Here is a 19297-nt window from a genome sequence, read left to right on the forward strand (position 1 = left end):
ATTGGAGAATGCGCTGCTTGTCAAGTCACTGAATTACTGCACAACAGCTGAACATTGTGAGAAAGCCAGGCAATGCTTCAAAATAAACTGTACTGTCGCAAGTGATGACACAAATGGCCTCAGTCCACTTTTACTTTTAAAGTTCCTCCCGGAAGCATGGTCTAGATAATGGTCTCGTACTTGATTTTATATTTTCCCAGAGCGTTAGCAGCTCCAAATGTAAACAAAATGGTGTTGTTCTGAAATCAAGTCCAATTGTGGATTCAGGGTGCTTTAAAAAAACAAAAATGCTAAATCAGACAATGACTCATGACTGCCTTTTTTTTTTTATTATTATTGTTCTTGTTTCTTCAATTGCTGTTTTTTTTTGTTTTTTTTGCAGATGAGTATTTTTTTCCCCATGTAGTGCGATGTCACGCGGTCAAACACGATTGCCGCATTGACCACTAGAAGTCAGGAGCATTGACATAAACAATAGCACAGGTCTCAACTTTTTCAGTTGGTCGAACCGAACAGGACTTGGTTGTACACTTTTTTGAGAAGAACATCATGACCATATTCGTTGATGTATAGTGACTTTAACTTGCATACTAATTTCATAAGATGTAAAGAACAGTGACTCAACATATTATACAGTCCCTCATTTTTTGCGGTTTATGGGGATTAAACACCCCCGTGAAAAGTGGAAAAGCCACTAAGTAGTAGTATAATAATGTACAGTATATGCTTTGATGAGCAAAACCCATGTTGCTCACTGATGGTTTGTTTTGATTTCATTTACTTATTTTAATTTAGCATGGTAAATATTTGTCATTGTAACAAATGCTGTGCTGTATATTTTCTTTAAAAAAAAAAGTTTTTAAAATGTTCAAAAATGGCAATTTACCAAAAAGATTGTTAAATTGTATGTTTTGGAGCTGTAATTTCAATACCGTGATACCGATGCTCAGTTATCATACCGTCACATTCTGATATCGTCCCATGGCTAGTCAGAATTCATTTTTTTCTACATTAAAAAAAAAAAAATACTCAGATTGGCTTTTCCAACCGGGTTGCATTTTGATGAATTTTGATTTTTGGGAAGTCCTTTTTGGTACCTAAAGTGCATGTCTCGACATTTGATTTGCAAAGCCATGCAAACTTCCAACAGGCAAGATAACACAAAACACCACTATACCACTTCAGCCAAAGAAACAGACATCAATTACCACACAATGAGATATATGCACTGAGTGAAAAAAAGAGTGAAAAAACATTCAGTTGTTTTGTTGCTTGACATTCTAACCTGCTCATTCATTGAGAAACACCCCTCAAAATCTCAAGTTGTCAGTTCCCAGTAAGAAATGAAGCTAAGAGAACTTGACAATTGTCTTCCAGCTCATTTCTTATTTATTGTAGAACATCCGAGTACACACAAACTAAACGAAATGATGAAATAAAAAGTAGCACGGGAATTTTCTATGTATACTGCATACTCACCATGCAGATGAGACATTTGTATCGGTCTCCTCTCAGGATCTGCTTCTCCAGCTCTCGAATTCGAGCCTTCAGGGCCTCCATGGTAGTAGCTGTGGATTCATCCTCTGTTACTCTGACAAGGGATGAGACAAGAGAGAGAAAACTATAATATCAACTTGTCAAAGCTTAAAACATAAAATCATTAACACCATTACAACTGTTTACATAGCGGCGGGATTAAATAAAAAGATTGTTAGATTGATCATGATGCAAATTTAAATAGCTCTGAATCAATTAAAATAAATGATTATTCCGGCCCTCGAGCAGTTAAGCAATAATATCTCCATAGGTCTGAAATTGACAGTGGACTGCATTAAAATAACCAATCTATTGAGTGATACCAATCACTATAACTCAATCGTGGTCCAACACCCTTTTCCCAGAGAGCATAATGTTATGAACATCTCTGTATTTACATTTAATACATCCATGTTAAATGTGAAAGCCTTGTCGTCTTTCAGTACATCACATCATATAACGTTTGTATTAATAGAAAACAAAACCTTGCTGTAGCTCATCTTCATAGCAAAACTAACATCCACTGCCTTAAAAAAAATAAAAATAAATAAAACATCAGATCTCAAAAGTCTCACTCCCAGCCCATGCCTTTTAAACATCTTTACCCTCCATTCTTATTTGTTCCAAGACTGTAAAAGGCCATTTAGCCCATTTGCCTTGATTACCCTTCTATCTTAAAAAGCATTAGTGGTCAGAGTGGGCTGGGTAAGTCTGTCCCCAGAACAAGGCTTTGACTTTCTTTAAAGAGAGCCATTAAATTCCTTTAAATGTTAGTTGGCAATAAAATATTTGCAAGAGGTTCTATCAATTCTTGTATAAAGCCAAGATACCAACAAAAGTTAGCGAGTTTTTATCCCTTTCACAAAGTTGGGCAATGACCAAGCCAACAGCATTTTTAAATGATATTTCATTTACTACTATTCCGAATTTGCATGAGCTTTTTAGCAGGGATAATATGGCGCACAACTGTAATAACATCATCAAACCCATTTGAAACCAAAAAAAAAGACAAGCAAACTACGAACATCCACCTAAGAATCTGCTCTTGGAAAATACAAGTATTAAACACCATCAGAGAATTGGTCACTGTCACAGCAAGCCTAACAGAGGCGTTAACTACACTGACTGATGCACCGTAATGAAACATCTAAGTCACTATTGATTTCCCCTCGACTCTCCCCAATCTGTATGTCTCTGTATGCAGGTCTCAAACACCAACTCAGAACATAAACGAGGCGTATTATAGGGGCTGTAAAAAGGTATAGTAAAGGACTTGAAATGTGTGTAGGAAGGGGGTGCAAGATGAGAAAGGATACTTAAGAGTATGTCTGTTCAACAAAACCACAAAGATTGAATGCGAAGTCTGTGAATGCCACCGGAGAAACTACTAGGTTCATCACTTGGAAATTGGGGACAGATTCAATTATTTCTGGAAAGCACATGGAAATCTCTCTGCATTGTTCCCGCTGAAGCCCCAAATTTAGCAGCAATCACATTGGCGGCATTGGAGGGGCCATTTATCTTTGAGGGCATAGGGCATCTAAGGGACTCTGTACATGTGTCTGTGTATACGTGTGCGTGCATGAGAACTCATTTATCTTGCAAGGGAATGAGCAGGGGAACGAGGATGCCCATGGGAGACAACCAGATCATTACCCATCTGGGATCAGAAAGCGAGAGAGAAATGGAAACGGGGGAGAGCTCACAAAATCTGCCCTGTGAAAAGCCACACACACCCACGCACACACACGTATCAGTATAACCAAAGGAGACAAATCTCATTTTCATTTAGGGATGGAGGGGCACAGGAGTCCAAGAACGACATGCATTTATAGAACCGAGTGAGGCAGGCGATGGTTGGAGCCAGTCATCTGAAGCATTGTTGCAATGCACCTACTTTAAGTCCTTTAAAAAGATACTTAGATTAAGAAATGTTCCTCAGCCACATACAATGCAGCTAGGACATCATGATTCAATAATTTGGTACATTTTCTGCCCCAAAATATTTTGAAATGAAAGCTTTTCTTGAAATGTCAGTCATATCTTATATGGAAAGGTCAAGGGCAATTTTTACTCCCTCATGGCTTCAACAAGCTAATAATGGTTGTTATATTCCACTGTTGTATGTAATTACTGTAATAACCCAAATACAAAACTACTAGGCTACAAGTATGCATCCTACAAACAGTAATGTAAAATTCTGATTTTTTTTCGACACCATTCACAGATGCACTTTTTTATACGAGCCGTATTCTTACTTTTCTTATTTTACCTTAGTAGGACGAACTTTGACAGAAGTCAGTTGGCAGTTAGCAGCCAGTGGCTGTTGCAACTAACAGCTTTTATAACTTGATAGCTTGTCAGAGGTAAAGAGAAAACGTATAATTAACGTCCTGAGAGGAAAAGTTGCATGTGTTTACCAACGCACAAAAATCAAAACCTATTTTTATACTGATGAAAAGATTCCAGCCAACTCATCTCCTGTACCATGTGGGCTCATGGTAGAGAACCCCACTGACTGAATCAATTCTTGTTCATTTACGTTTTGTCGACAATGGAAATCAGGTAAAAAAACAAGAGCAAGAATGAATACAAACAGAAATTCAACCAAAGTCATACACATGACACTAAAAAACGAGTGATATGCCAAACATGCAGAATCAACCAATCAAACCAATTTGCTTTCTACACATTTACCGGCCAACATGTCTCTTGCACTCTTGGAATGAGCTGACCTCTATTACCCAAGCACAAGACAAGGTGTGTGTGTGTGTGTGTGTGTGTGTGTGTGTGTATATGGATAAGGGGATGGAAACAAGGAAATTACTAAAGAGTGGCCCCGCACACATACATACACACAAAAAGATTGTTCTAATGGATAGGGTCATGTTGTGTCACTGGCTGTTTGCTCTGTGCTTCGGTAAGTGTGTGTGCATATACATATACAAGTGTGTGAGAAACAGATATAGGCATTTTTCCTTGAGTGCACTTAAGATCAATTGGCATTCACACACACAACACTCATTTGACGACTAAAGGTATAGGGGAGATCTTATTCTAATCGAAGGACAAATGGGGATCAAAACAATGCACAAGTTGTGCCAGCTTAGTTAGATTTGTCTAGGAAGACCCAAAACGTACTTTTCAATCTCACTGTTTTTACAGGTGCGTGGGACGCAGGAAGCGGAAGGGGTGGAGGATGAGGGAGTGCTTGGATCCATTTTGCAGCTCTCACCGTTGCTCGTCGAAGGCATCTCTGTCAATATACAAAGGGCCGTGGATGGTATTACTTTAACAACAATTAGACTGATGCCGGCTGTTGCTGTCTGTAACTGTAATAATTAGTGTTATTTCACTTGTTTTCTTACCATCACTTGCCCATTTGGAGAACTCGGATGCTATTCTGTTCGAGGGCATGCCTCCGCTTCAACAGACAAACATGATATATTGTTATTTTTTTATTTAAAAAACCAAAACAAAAAAATGCATATTGATTGAAAACAACTAACAAACAAAAAACCGGCATTACAATATATATCTTCAGCTAATTTGAATGTAAAATGTATTTCAAAAACCCTTTAAAACAATTAACTGTAACGGTCAGGCTGAAATAAAGAACATCTGAATCAATATGGTAGTATATTCTTACACAAGAGCGTTAAAATGCACTTTAGAACGAGCTATAGGATTTTTTATTAAGTAACAATAAGTTCAGCTACTGGAAATGGTCTTTCGAAAAGGTGGTTGCCATGCTAACTTAACATGCTAACCTCGCAACATTTTGCTATCAAGCTTATTATTAGTTTGTTGTACTAAAACTAACAATTATACAATCACATTGGCACAATGTAAGTCAACTCTGATCAATATATGTTTGTGTTTAGCGAACTTAAATTCATACTTGAGCACAGCTCCCCGTAGTGCCTCGCGCTCTCTGGCTTCTCCTTGGTCCTCACCGGCTCCAGAGCATGGGATGATGTCAGCCTCAGTGTACTGCGCTTTACCATACTCCAACGTGTCGTCTCCATCTACGTCGAGGTCTGCGTCGCTGTCTGCCCCACTTTCTTTGATACTGCATGTCGCAAACCCGGTTGCTTTTGGAAGGAGAAAAGAAACATCAAATGGAGAGGTAAGTTATATTAATGAATTAAATGCAACACATTTAAATGACTTCCAAACAAAAGCAATACAGCAACTGTTTGAGAGATGGCTATGGATGCTCAATGACTATGGTGAAAGAAAATAGTCTCAGTCATAAATAAGAATAAAAAGTCTTGGTCACTGTTTGCCACTAGTTTGGTTATTGTTGATGCCTTGATGACGACTGGTATCTCAACAACAATCCTGGCCAGAAAAAAAAACATTTTTTGCATGTATGTCTATGTGTGGGCCATATCTAAATGACCACACAAATCCTCAAAGGTACATTCAGCTCAACTTAGTCGCCAAAGACTGTTGTGTGTATGTGTGTGTTTGTCACTTAGAGAAGTCTCCTCACAGTGTTTGTTTGAAACAGTCTGTGTCTCTGTCACTTGAACCCTGTCTCCAAAACTCCTTTTCAGGGTGTGTGTCTGCCTCCTTAACCAAGGTACTGGTGTGAGCGTGTACTTGTTGGGTTTAAGAGTTTGAATGACACTCAAACCGGGAGTCCCCATACAAGAAGCTGTGTGTGTGTGTGGACTTAAGATGTAGTCCGTGACAGGAGAGACAGCCATCTTATTTAAACCTGTTCAAATTTCCACAGGCGCTCAGTTGGACTACTGTGTGTGTGAGACATGTGTAGCGCCATGGACAGAGTTGACAGTGTTGACAGCCATCTTATTAAACCTCCACTGCCAGTGTACAAGTCTCATTCCAACACCAGCTATTTTTCAAACAAAACTACTGGCGCTTTGTAAAGATTTCAGTTTCTGATGATTCTTTTGATTCGTCCCAACAAAGCTGGATTTTGAAATTTGAACAACTAGGAAGTCTTTCAGCCTGCTTTGAATATAAAATCTTTCAAATAGTGGACAGATGTAATGTTTCCCCTTGAAATGAATGGGAATGGAATAAATCAGTACCAGGCACAAAAACAACTTTACCGTTCAACATATTGTGCAATTACATATGAGTAACCACTATTTACAAATCTATCAGGTTAATAGTTATCTAAAAGATTGCTAACTGGTGTTTGGAGGCAGTAATAATTTTCAGTAAAAACGAAAAAAAAAGACAAATATAAAAACAAAATGTTAACTCTTGTAATTATATTGTATAATAATAGTGCAAGTGCAGGCTGCATTAAGAACCTCATGTTCAAACTCATTTGCGGCTTAATGACTCTAAAAATGAAGTCATCACACACTTGTCAAACAGCAGCTTAAGTGCTCAGTCCCAATTCTGAAAACATTATTAGTGCTGCCTTTTATATGACGCTTAGTGAATATTTACATTACCCTGGTATCAGTGTATTATTGAATATTTTTGTTGAGATTATTTATTTGGTATTTTTGTGTCAGTACCTTGAGGGCAAGCAGCCAACTTGTGACATTTCCAAGCCCTTCAATGACTTCGTTGATTGGCTTAGGCTGGACTCCCATCATGCAAAAGTCTTCAAAGGTCATACTACTCTACTCTAATTATGACATATAAAATATTCCCATTTCAACTTCATAAATATATCAATATACAGCTGTTACTTTTGCTAGTTTGACATTTTTACAATTTTTTTACATAAAAGGGACGTAGGTTCCCAGAAAACAAAATATGTATATATGTATGGATAAGACTGATGCCAATGAAGAGCTGGGGGGTTACGGGTAAAAATATATTCATATTTGATGACCTTATGACACTTTCAGTCAGCCCAAGTTGTGTGATAAGTGTGATGAAAAATCCTGGGACACCCAGGAGTTAAGATCGTTGAAATGATTTTAAGCAGGGCAGCATGGTGAAAAAGTGGTTAAGAGTACCAGGTTCAAATACAACTGGCTCTGGTCTTTCTGTGTGGAGTTTGCATGTTCTCCCCGAGCCCCCGTGGGTTCTCTTTGGCACTCCAGCTTCCTCCCACACTCCAAAAACATGCATGGCAGGTATATTGGACACTCTAAATTATCCTTAGGTGTGATTGGGTGTGTGGGTGGTTGTTTGTTTTGGTGTGCCCTGCGATTGGCTGGCAACCAGTCTAGGGTATCCCCTGCCGACTGCCCGAAGACCGCTGTGTATCCAGTGACCCTAATGCGAATAAGTGGTTACAGATAATGGATGGAGGGATGTTTTTAAGCATTTCTATTGATCTGTTTTTTCTCCTTAGACAATAGACAACCCTACCAGCATCATGAGCATTTTTTTTATGAATCTCATATAACTTGTAAAGATACTTAATATCTTGATTTAGTTTCCTACAGTAAAATTGTCTTTGCTTCTATTAAACAAATAAATAAAATGAAAAAAAGATGCAGACTGCCGAGTATCTAGGATCATAGCAGCTTCTCATCAAGTTTGGTGTACATGTAAATAAATATTGTGAAGTTCCCTAAAGTTAACCCCAGCTTCAATTGTACTCTTATCAGCCTTTTAGATTGTTGCTTTTAAAGTTCTGAATGTCAGTATTGATAATTATTGACCCGGCTATTAATCGGTCTATCCTTAGTTAATAATAATTTGTCACCCTTTAGAATTGCCTGTGAAAAGTTAGCAGCATTCTTTCTTTTTATTGTCTAGGATAAATAATACCTTGTTTCATGAAAATTTAGCATTTCACTACTTATAAATTAATTTAATACAAACAAAAATCTTACCAGACCAAATACGTAGCTGCTCAGGTGATGCACTATGTTAAATGCCCTATTCTAAACATGCTCTGTATGTGTGTGTATTAAGTCCTTGCAATGCTTTTTTCTGTCCCTCTAAATAATCTTGGCAGTCCAATCTAATCTAGCAGGTTAAGGTCAGTCCCACTCTAACTGCCTTTCACTCGCATTATTCAGTCACCCTTGACCTCCTGCTATCGCTCACCTCTTATCCTCAACTCCTCATACCTCTCAGTTGTTTTTGCATTGTTCTTTGATTATTCCTTCTTCACGACCGGCATTCTTCATAGTTCTCTTCAGATCCATCACATAATTGCTCTTAATTGTCCTCCCATCCAGCAGCACTATTCAATAAACCTTTTCTAAAACTGAATAAATTACTCAAACACAGCAGCTTGTCTCCTTATGAGAGAATATCCCCTGACGATCATACAGAGACAAAAGAGTCAACAACCATTTGCATTGTTAGACTATGTAATGTTATCGATCTAAAGAGCAGATAAGGATTAAAGAAATCATCAGACTGAACCAAATCAAGCCAATCTATCTAACGTGCAACATCCTGTTACCATAGCAATTATCGGAACCCCCCTCCTTCAGACAGTCTGAGATGCGGTGTCAAGGGTCATCACGGTATCTCTCTGCCCTTTACAGGTCAGAAGGAAGCACAAGAGACGAGTCAAGCCACAAAGATATGAGACCGTCATCTTTGAAGTCAATTTACAAAGAAGAGATTTCTCCACATTCTGAAGCTCTCTTGGCCCTCTCAATCGGAAATAATCCCCTTCTTCTCTTCTGTCTCTCAGGACGGGCTGATATCAAATTTAAGGATTTGTCTGTCCCAGTCCCTCCCTTTTGTGCCACAGTTCAATGATATTTGTTGGCTGACGGCTTGAAAAAAAAAAATCGGGTAATCTTTTCAAATTACAACAGAGATTTTGACTGAGGCCAACATGCTCCTTTCAACGCATGACAGGCTATAAAGCCTTGAAGCAGGCAGCAAAGGAGAAACACTTGTGTTCTTCACTCATATTATAGTGTAATAGTAAAGAGTCTGAATATTTTGTTGATACAGAGTCATCATATTATGCAACCAGACCCAAGTCTATTTTAAATGCTTAGTCCAACACCTTTATTGATGCATATTCTCACAGCAAGACTTCTACAATACCCAATATATTCAAGGTTTATAAATCACTTGACAATCAATCGAGCAATTATCAAAAGCTATTTTGATATTTGGATTTATTCATTTAGAGACCTTCTTTGATCAGCTCAAATTCTTATAACTTACGTTGATTTAGTGAATATAAAAACACATTACAAAAGGAAATGAAAAAATAAAAACAAAAAATTATAGAGGAGAAGCATCATTAATGGCTATTCCAGCTCTACACAGTTTACATGTTCAAAAGAAGTAGAACGAAGTTCAAGAACTTATCAAGTCCTACCTCTTGAACTCTCTATATTATTACGTCGTATTCAGGTACTAGGTTGATTATGTATATAAAGTAAAATAAACTTCAACCTTTCAACAGTAAATATTTACAGATTTTTTTGAGAGAAGATTTTTGTTGAATGAGAATATAAAATTTCCAAAGATTGATTATTTTTGTGTTGACTCAAAATATAACCTTTGCAAACATCTGCTTTTAATTCTCTTTCTCTTTCTTTCTTTCTCTTTTTTATATAGCCCTAAATCACCGAAGTCTCAAAGGGCTTCACAGATGAAAAGAGGTCGTACAAAGACATCTTTTCAGTATAAGGTACACAACATTCAAAACAATGATAATCATTTTCACCAATATTTAGACATTCTAAATTGACATGAAATTTTAAGGAGAATGCTATGCTGATGGGTATTTCTTTACAATTACGTCATTTTTTGGGGGGTATTTTGTGTATCGAAAGTAATTGTGGTACTCATACCGCTATTGTTCAGGGGATAAAAAAAAAAAAAAAAAATGATATCGAATAGTCCTACTGATGGATGTTGCGGACCAAACCCACAATTTTAAAGCATGGGCCTGTCTGGACTTACTCCATCCTCTGAAACATCCAAAGCCTGGTACACAGAAGAATGTTTAAAATTATAAAATGACCCCAGACATTACTACCAGTTTTGGTCAGTTTGCGTGTGGATGTTTTATCTTCAACACAGAGCACCACACACACTAAGACTGTCCCACAAGGAAGCAGAACTCTTGTGTGATCACACATTGTGTACTATTTTTCAATTATAAGCACAAACAACTTGTCACTGTTCTAAAGACTTTCACTCAAATCTAAATCAAATCTCACTAATAAGACAGCTGCTAACAGAGGTATTGGAAAGCTTTTTTTTTTTTTTTTTTACCAGTAGCTAAACTGCGTGCAAATCAGATTTTTTCAAATACAATTCAGACCACTTGGGTTTGTGGTACTAAATCACTAGATATCCGATCTTTTGACATTCGCCATCAGTCTGAACGGCCGGGTCGCATTCATCCCGCTCGCAATAAGTGACAACATCACAATTGCACGCTCGAAAAGGTGCAAGCATGTTGCAAAAACCAAAACAACAATAGCGGAAGAAGCAAAGAAAACTCAATGAAGGGAGAGCAAGGTGCATTTTGTAACTAGATACATTACTGTATAACTCAATATTTCAGGTAGATGGTAACAAGTTCTTGTCAAACGGAGGCCATATCCGACTGCGTAGCGTAATTACAGCAAATGCATGGGCTGAATATTTAGACTTTTCCCAGATGTGCTGTAAGTCTAAGTTTATCATTAAGTTCGGTGAGTCTCGTGGAAAAAAATATAGGACCAACTCTGGTGCTCATTTGAAAACCACACAAAAACTAAAAAAACTCCATCCCTGATCATTGTGTATATTGTAATAACAATACCAAGATATAAAACGGTAGGTAGACTAAAACACACTTCCCTTAGCACAAATAGGAAAGAATGAAACGGGAAGAAGATAGATCAAGGTGAAAGGAAGGCCTTTTAAATCTGGCTATGCCGCTAGCAAAGTCTTTAACTTCACGCAGATGAATCATAAACTGATCTTGTTCGATTTCCTCCTGCCTGCCTCCTTTGCTTTGACAGGATTGTGTTTCCTCTGTCTTTCTTCCTCATGCACTATAAGGGAGGAATGGATGGTCAAAGCAATGGCCCTATTGCTCCCTTCATCCTGCCAGCTGAGGATACTCCAACTAGCATCTCGATTCATCGGGCCAGACGTTTTTCCTCAGGAGGGTTATGGATTCTGTGCCGTCTCTTGGAACCACCGCATAGCTTTCATGACAAAATCCACCTTCTGAGCTTTTATCCGTGTGCGTCCGTGTGTGCGTGTGTGTGTGTGTGTCCACGCTTTTCAAGTCCTTCTCCCCAGGCCACATCAGTTATCTGTGCCACATCACAAGGTGCCCTATTAGAGTGCGGCAGAAGGGTCCAGTGTCTGCTTGTTTACCAACACTCAAGAGAGTCAGACAGATGGGGGAAGGAGCATGAGGGAGATGGACGGATGGCTGTGGGGAGCCACCTCCTAACCCTTGCGCCGCTCTTTAGTGTGGTTTAACTGGGATTTCTCCTTGATCTGTCTTGTCTGCTTCCCGTGGGTAAGAGACAGGTGAACTGGTATAAGTGTCCCAAGAATGAATTTGAACACAGGGAAAAGTGGAAAGGTTGCAAACCTCAGCAGGTTGGACAGAATAATTTAATTTTAATTTAAAAAGGCATAACAGAAAGTTGCTGAGTGAAATTTTAGAATTTGTCATCACGCAAAACGGTATTCAGATACCGAAACAATACCCAATCACAAGTTGGAGCCGTGATTAATATTTGTGCTGCCTTAATGCTAAATATAATCAATTTAAGTTGGAAGGCAACTGTTAACAGATCAACAACGACATGGCCGTCCTTGCTCTCTACAGAAGCGAAAGCAAATGGTCTGTAATCAACACAAAACTTGAGCATGTCCACAAAATAAACTAGAACAAAATAAAATACAAAACAATGAATGCAAACTCCAAATTAATTCACAGACATATTACTGTCATACAAGTAAATGAATCAAAGTATTGTCTATACTGCACTAAATAATATTTTACAGTTGTGATTGATAATGCTCCTGATATGCTCAAAGATGAACAAATTGGCAGACGTTTAATGCTTGGCTTTGCATTGAAATAGTGTATTTTCATATCTTCTTTGTAATAAACGTACTGACAAACATCAGTCAGTTGCGCAACAGTTTTTCCACATATTTTGGTACTGTAATTTACAAGACTGACTTTTGTGACGGCAAAGCTTCAGTGCACACAAATTCAGAGTAAATGTACATGTTTACCTCTGAAGCCTCCTTCCAGAAGTGAAGTTGCTCTGATCCTCTTCTGTCCCGCCCACTCATATTCCTCAAAGCCGCGCCCACTTTCACCATCCATATCCACGGAGTCGTCATCACCGAGCACACCCTCACGCTGACACAACACAGATGCGCGTTGATGATGTCACAAGCAGAGATATTGTCTTGTCATACTACACATTATACTGGTTTCTCAAGTCTTAAATTCAATATATGGTTTGTAAGGAGAATATGACTGTGGCCGCCCAATCTTCATGGATTTCAGTTTTTTACTGAAGAGAACAAAGGTAAATGATAACACTGCCAATTGTGTGAGTAGCCAATTGGTCATTCGACAATCGTAAAAATGTCCTGTTTTCTGAAATAGAATGTTCAGCAAATAGTGGGCCAAGTAATTTGGTTGATTTGAGGAGGTCAACATAGGTGTTACAAACAAATAAACAATTACAAATGGAGTGCAGCCTAATACATTTTTAAAAGTTGCATTGTTTGAAATGAAGTGTTAGTCCAAAACTAACTTGATTATTGCAAGGTTAGGCAGAGGTGAGGTAGAGAGTGGTGACTACTCGACTACTGAAGAGGTCTAAGGAGAGTTATTATATAAGAGCAGCATGCCAATGGTTAAGATGCGCACACATCATCAAGGATACAGCACAAAGAGAGAGAAAAACATGTCCAATCTGTTTTTAGCAGGCCATTTGAATTCTCTCAAAGCCATTAGTGACTTATCCCCACATGATGTCTAAGCAAGCCCACCATTTGGAATTTGGATAGGTTGATGACTAGAAACCACAAAGCACTAGTTGGTCGATGCTCTCACTATAGAAAAGTAAGTGGACAGCTTGGACAGGAAGTTAAGGAGAGATGACAGGCTGTCCAACTGGAAGTTAGGCGGGGGCTCAGGGGCCTAGATTTTACTACCTGGATGAGGCATTGTTCCACATGTCTACTCATCTCCTCCTCGCTCCCAGCCAATGGGGCACTGCACAGCGGACATACCTGGCCCCCATCCTCAGGCTTCCTCCTCTTCATCTTCCCTATTCGGGCTGGAAAAGAGGCAGACAATAAAAATCAGTTGGGTTTTTTGGCATATAAAGACAACACTTGTGAAAGTCGCAGAAGGCAAAAGCAAACAAACAAAAAAAAAAGTCATAAGTGTATAATGTACATACATGCCCCCTCTGGGGAAAAAAAAAAGGCAAGCGTTGAACATGACAATTTTGTCTGCGCTTTCTCATCCCTATCACACACAGTTAATTAGAAATTTAACAGTGCAGAGCAGCCGTCATTGTGCCCAAAGACGTTTTTCCTTAACTGTAAATGGCACACAGGGACATTAATTTTTAGCGAGCTTGGAATAAAAAAAGGAGGCCAAACGGCACCGCGGTGAGGGCAATGTGTGTCAGAAAGGGGGTGAGATGATGAAAGGCATTATGCCATTACTGTAAAGTGAAGATGGGAGGAAAAAAAAGTGATGCTAATAGAAAGGAACGTTGTTAAATCGAGAAAGGAAAAGACTGCTAATTTCATACAGCAAGGCCTGCCCTCCGAGCTATTGAGAATGATTCTTAGTTCCATACGAAGGCATCGGAGAAGTAATAAGATTTAATGCTAAAATTCTAGTGCAATTGTAATGCTTTCTAAATGATTTCTTTATAAAAATACAAACTGATAAAACCATACACTTTTAAACTGAATCTCAATGTGTTTAAAACCTTTCTCTAGCATGAGAGAAAGACCAAGTTGATACAAAAATAAACATAAAATCTGCTTTCGTAAAAATAATTAAGATTAGCTAAGATTAGAGCCTGACTGAATTTTTAGAGGCTGATTATAATATATTGCTCGTAGATCAAGACTGGTCAATGCATAACTTATGATTTAACTTTTTTACACCTTGAGAACCTTTTTTGTTAGTCATAAACTGTGAATGTTAAAAAAAAAATACACCAGATTTTAGATGAAAACACTAGTAAAGGCTTCACTAGTCTAAACTCAACACTTGAGTTTATGGAATATGAATTAAGTAGCAAAATCCAACCATTTTATATATCTCAGATGGTTGGCCATTTTGCCTCTTGCTGTCAACTGTAAATGACAAGACAGATGCTCAGAGTTTCGCCTGTTTTAGTCGTATGGTCATGTGACATTTGCAAGATGAGCGGTGATTGGTCAATTCCTAATCCGTTAGTTGCTTCAGTACATAAATGACATGCATATGCTCTCATGTCCTGAATACCATTAAAATGTAAGTTTTTTTTTTATTCTACTGTCATCAATGCATCATCTTACCATAAGTATTTTTTTAAAGTTGTTCACTTGACATTTTAGAAAATAGACAATCATAATAGCCTATAAATCCTGTGTATTAAAAACAATAATAATTATAATGTTATACCTGGATCTGATGTCAGATTCATGGTTCAAGGACTTTCAATATCTTTCAAGGAGCACGTATGCTGCCATGCAGAAAATTTATAAGAACTCAGAAAAGTCATAGGTTGTAATCATTAAAATAATCTTAAAATGTTTCAACTCACAGAATTGTATTTTTTGAAAGCAGCTACATTGAGACTTTAAATCTTGTTTAATTTCTTGTTTGATGCATGTTTCAAATATTTCTAAACTAGTCAACTTTTTATCCTCAACTTTTATTTTTGATTATGCATTTTTACTTTTGAGATGTTTTCACATACCCAGTGGCAGCACAAGTAACTTTTCAACAGCAAGCAAATATGCCCAATAGGTATTGTAAAAATACTTGCGTTAGTGTGTGTTTGTGTTTGATAGTGTGATGATGTCATAATATAGAAATACAAAGTGAAGATGAAAGCATGATGTTTGCTTGGAACACTTCAATGTTTCACAACGTTGATATGAATTTGGAAGAAAAGTCATCCTTGAATCAGCTATGGTGTCAGAAAAACAACAAAACAACAGGCTAGAGTTACACTGCAAACAAATGTCATAATCACAGATGGAAATCAGGTCTCTGCCAAATATGGATTAAAGTAAGTCATCTACATGAAGAAAGTTTGAGTAAACTTTTAACAATGTGTGCAGGAGGTCATTAAAATGATTATATCTATGATACGGTATATACACCTGCAAAAAATTAAATTCATTACTGTTTTTTTTTCATGTGCTTACTGGTGCGAGGACATGCAGTTTCTGCACATGCAAGACATTTCATGAACGTAAACAAGAGATGTTACTTTAAAAAAAAAATCGTCATTTTAACCCTTTCACTACCGACTTTTTTTTCCAAAACAAAACAACAAAAAACAGCATGTATCATTTATTTATAAGCCTAGGATACTTGGACAACTAGAAAAAAAAAATCTACTTCCATAGATTAGGTTACAGCTCCTGGGATTTTTAACCCCATCAGTAATTTAATAATAATAATAATAATAATAATAATAATAATAATAATAATAATATAAAAGTGTTAGAGAAGTGAAAATGATCAACAAATGCCTGCAATACAGCGTAATCAGTGTAATCTATAACGCGCATATATATCATATTTTATCAATATATTACAATGCAGGTGGCTTGTTTACTGTGGGTCCACCACCGGCTTGTTGTGTATGGAAAAGTTGCTAAATGCCAACAGAATCTGTAGATATGTGTGTAATGAACCGCTGGGCTGCCATTTCATCTTATTGCTACCATTCCTATACCCACTGTCATTTTTTGAAAAGATGAGCGATGCATTGTCCCAACGGGAGTGAAAGGGTTAAATTAGAATGAAACTAGCCACTCATTATCGATAAGGCCCTTGACCTTTAATCACCTTAATCACTTGTCATTCATTTATTTATCATTTGAAATAAAAACAGTGAGGTTAAAAATGTTTTAAAATATCTTAGACAAGCGTCATCTCAAAAACAACCGCTTAGTTTTTGTGATTTCATTGAACCATCTGAGGTGTAAGTCAAAGGATGAGAGCTTACGTGAACTCACCATTCAGCCGTGTTTGTCTGTTTGCTCGAACTCGTAAAAATGTCTGCAAGCAGGGGAAATAACACAACGAAAGAATACGTTAGAATATCAGGACACATCAGAAGGAGTTAGCAAGAAGAAAAGTGGTTCTATGAGATGAGATTGCTACGGATATTAAGCGGCTGGGCGCTAAATTCAAGACAGAGCAAATCTAAAACCTACTTTTTGCTTGTTTTCCATCTCTTGCATTCCAACCGGGCTCCAAATAAAGCTCTTTGCGCAGGCGTTAAAACGTACTGCGGGAACCCAGTTGAGTATATTTACAGATTCCGCACATGGGGATAGACATTGTGCGGCGTCTGAATTTTGGAAAGGATGGGTATGGATTGAAACTGCCGCCTGCATCGCCTAGCGAGAGGCACGCTACGCCATGTTGGGTTGTTGTGATCATGTGACATCCGCAAACGGAAGTGTAAGGGGGACTGTTGCTAGTGTAGCCACTGGAGGGAGGCAGAGGGTATAATGCCTGACCAACTCAGTCCAGCGGACTGCCATTGCTATTTTCCTCCCTTCAACAACTCGTTTGATAAATTCGTTTTACTACTACATATATATGATTGGCAACCATATGTGTGTGTTTTTTTTAGGTATTTGGTAATGGAGAAGAATTTTGGAAAGGCTTTGTAATTATTTTAACAAAGCCTTCAGTTTGTATATCAATTTTCTCATTCAAACTGACATAGGTGGAGACGTGGTCTTTATTTAGCTTTTCATTCGCTATTTTTCCCACTCTGGATTGTAGATTAATATTTGTATACTTGATGAAGAAACATTGATGGAATTTTAATCAAAACAGAATATGTGTGATACTTTAGATTGAATAGATTTATCAATGCATATTTTGCCCAAAGACATAACTGCTCTGGGATTTTTTCAGTCTGCTTTATGATGCAAATGATGTTTTATGATGTGGAAGGACTTTCAATTCACAGCTGTTTAATATTAAATGTTGATTGCTTGGAATTCTTGACATCTTCTTCAGACCGTTTGAATTTGACGGCAATTCCAAACATCTGACTGATACAGAATTATTTTTTAGAGAAGTATTATAAATGTATATATGGAATGTCAGGCTCGGATATATTTTTATATACCTGTACAAGGTGGCATGTTGTACATTTGGTTTGCACAGTTCTATGGTTGTGGGTTCAAATCTGAGCACTGGCCTTCCTGTGTGGAGTTGGAAACTGATTTTCTGAAAACGTCTATGCGTTTTAGGTAGCGATATTTTGCCATGTTTCCTTAACACAAAACTGTGATTTGGATTTCAAATCATCACAAAACCTGTGGCCAATAGTCAGTGACCCCCAAAATATCGAGGCAGTTATCTGTCTCCTTTACAGGTGTGCAGTGGTGAGTGATGTGGCATCCCTAAATGAAATGTACTTAGCTATATTGTGGGATAACTTGAGTTTCAAATAAAGACTTCATTACCGTACATTATGAAATAAATGAGTTTGGATGTCATTGCCCTCTCCAATGCTGGGGGAAGAAAAAGACGTAACTCCAGGTCTACTAAAATTGAATGCCTAAGGTCTAAAAGTCCCAACGATGCGCTGACCAAAGCATCCTTAGTCATGGGTTGAATGCCCTTTTTCTGACACAGCAATAGTAGGCAGGAGCTCAGTCCTCAGACCATCGTCCATCAACTACGAATGACAACCTCCTCCTTCTCCTCTGAGATCCCCTCCCACCATCACTTTAGGGCCAAGCTCCCTTCTACTGCTATTATATCATTATCAAACACTTATTGAAGGGTAGTGGACTGCTCCTTTTTTCCTATGGGATGGAGCATTTAGGCAGACTGACAGCTAGAGAGAAAGAAGGTGGCAAAGTCTGCCATTTATGCTTCATTTTCAGGGTGTCCATTGACTTAATCATTTGTATAATATAAGGTGATTTCAGCAGTTTCACTTAATGAGAAAATCTACTTTATAGCTATAAGGTCTTTATGAGCTGTGTCATCTAGAACGTATGGATGTAACGTCTGTGGGGACTTAACAGATCTTGTTTTATGGTGTAAGGGGGCAAACCCATTTAGCCTGAAGATATATCATGGTCTGTAAAACAAACGGTACAAACTGATGAGCACAAAAGATAAAGAGAGTAAGGGTGAAAATAAAAGACACTACCAATTTGGAAGTTGGTTATTCCAACAACAATGAAAAAAATACATTAATCTTGGCAACAATGTAGTTTGCAGGTGCTCACTGTACGGTATACGCATAAATGAAAAGCCATGAGCAAAATTCAAGTTTTTGAGGAATCTTTTTTGTCTGTTTTTCAGTTCATGTTTTGGGACTTAAAGCAAAGGTTATAAATTAAAAAAAATGAATGTTTAACTTATCATTTATAATAAACAGTGGTTATTTCTTCAGGTCACATTGTGTACAGTGTAGTGGGACAACTTCAGACTTCCGTTTGAACATATTTTTGAATGGGTTGTATAGTGATTTAACACAGCTTAATTCATTTTACTGGGATATACACACACACTAATTTAATACATGTGTATGATTTCAATATATATTTAATTAACAACCCAATGTTCTATCCTCCCTAGATGTTGGATGGTTTCCTAGATGAACATGACTTCTATCTAGGTAGG

General features: G+C 37.7%; 1 protein-coding gene across 4 annotated transcripts in view; it reads right to left on the reverse strand.

The window, feature by feature from the left end:
• The window catches only part of rnf220a (ring finger protein 220a), a 157323-nt gene that overhangs the window by 9841 nt on the left and 128185 nt on the right, over nt 1–19297 (reverse strand). For 2 of the 4 annotated variants that reach the window (XM_088430015.1, XM_088430017.1), the window contains exons 6-12: nt 16651–16693; nt 13603–13727; nt 12667–12796; nt 5438–5630; nt 4905–4960; nt 4678–4792; nt 1480–1591 (exon numbers count right to left, since the gene is read on the reverse strand). In XM_088430015.1, the coding sequence (XP_088286141.1) occupies nt 1480–1591; nt 4678–4792; nt 4905–4960; nt 5438–5630; nt 12667–12796; nt 13603–13727; nt 16651–16693 (774 nt within the window). Of the gene's footprint in view, nt 1–1479; nt 1592–4677; nt 4793–4904; nt 4961–5437; nt 5631–12666; nt 12797–13602; nt 13728–16650; nt 16694–16851; nt 17068–19297 lie in introns of those variants that run through there. The other 2 variants (XM_088430019.1, XM_088430018.1) reach the window with 2 other exon arrangements.

The sequence above is a fragment of the Hippichthys cyanospilos genome, chromosome 12 (genome assembly GCF_059441005.1).
Source record: "Hippichthys cyanospilos isolate Australia breed blue-spotted pipefish chromosome 12, RoL_Hcya_1.0, whole genome shotgun sequence".
Lineage (NCBI taxonomy): Eukaryota > Metazoa > Chordata > Actinopteri > Syngnathiformes > Syngnathidae > Hippichthys > Hippichthys cyanospilos.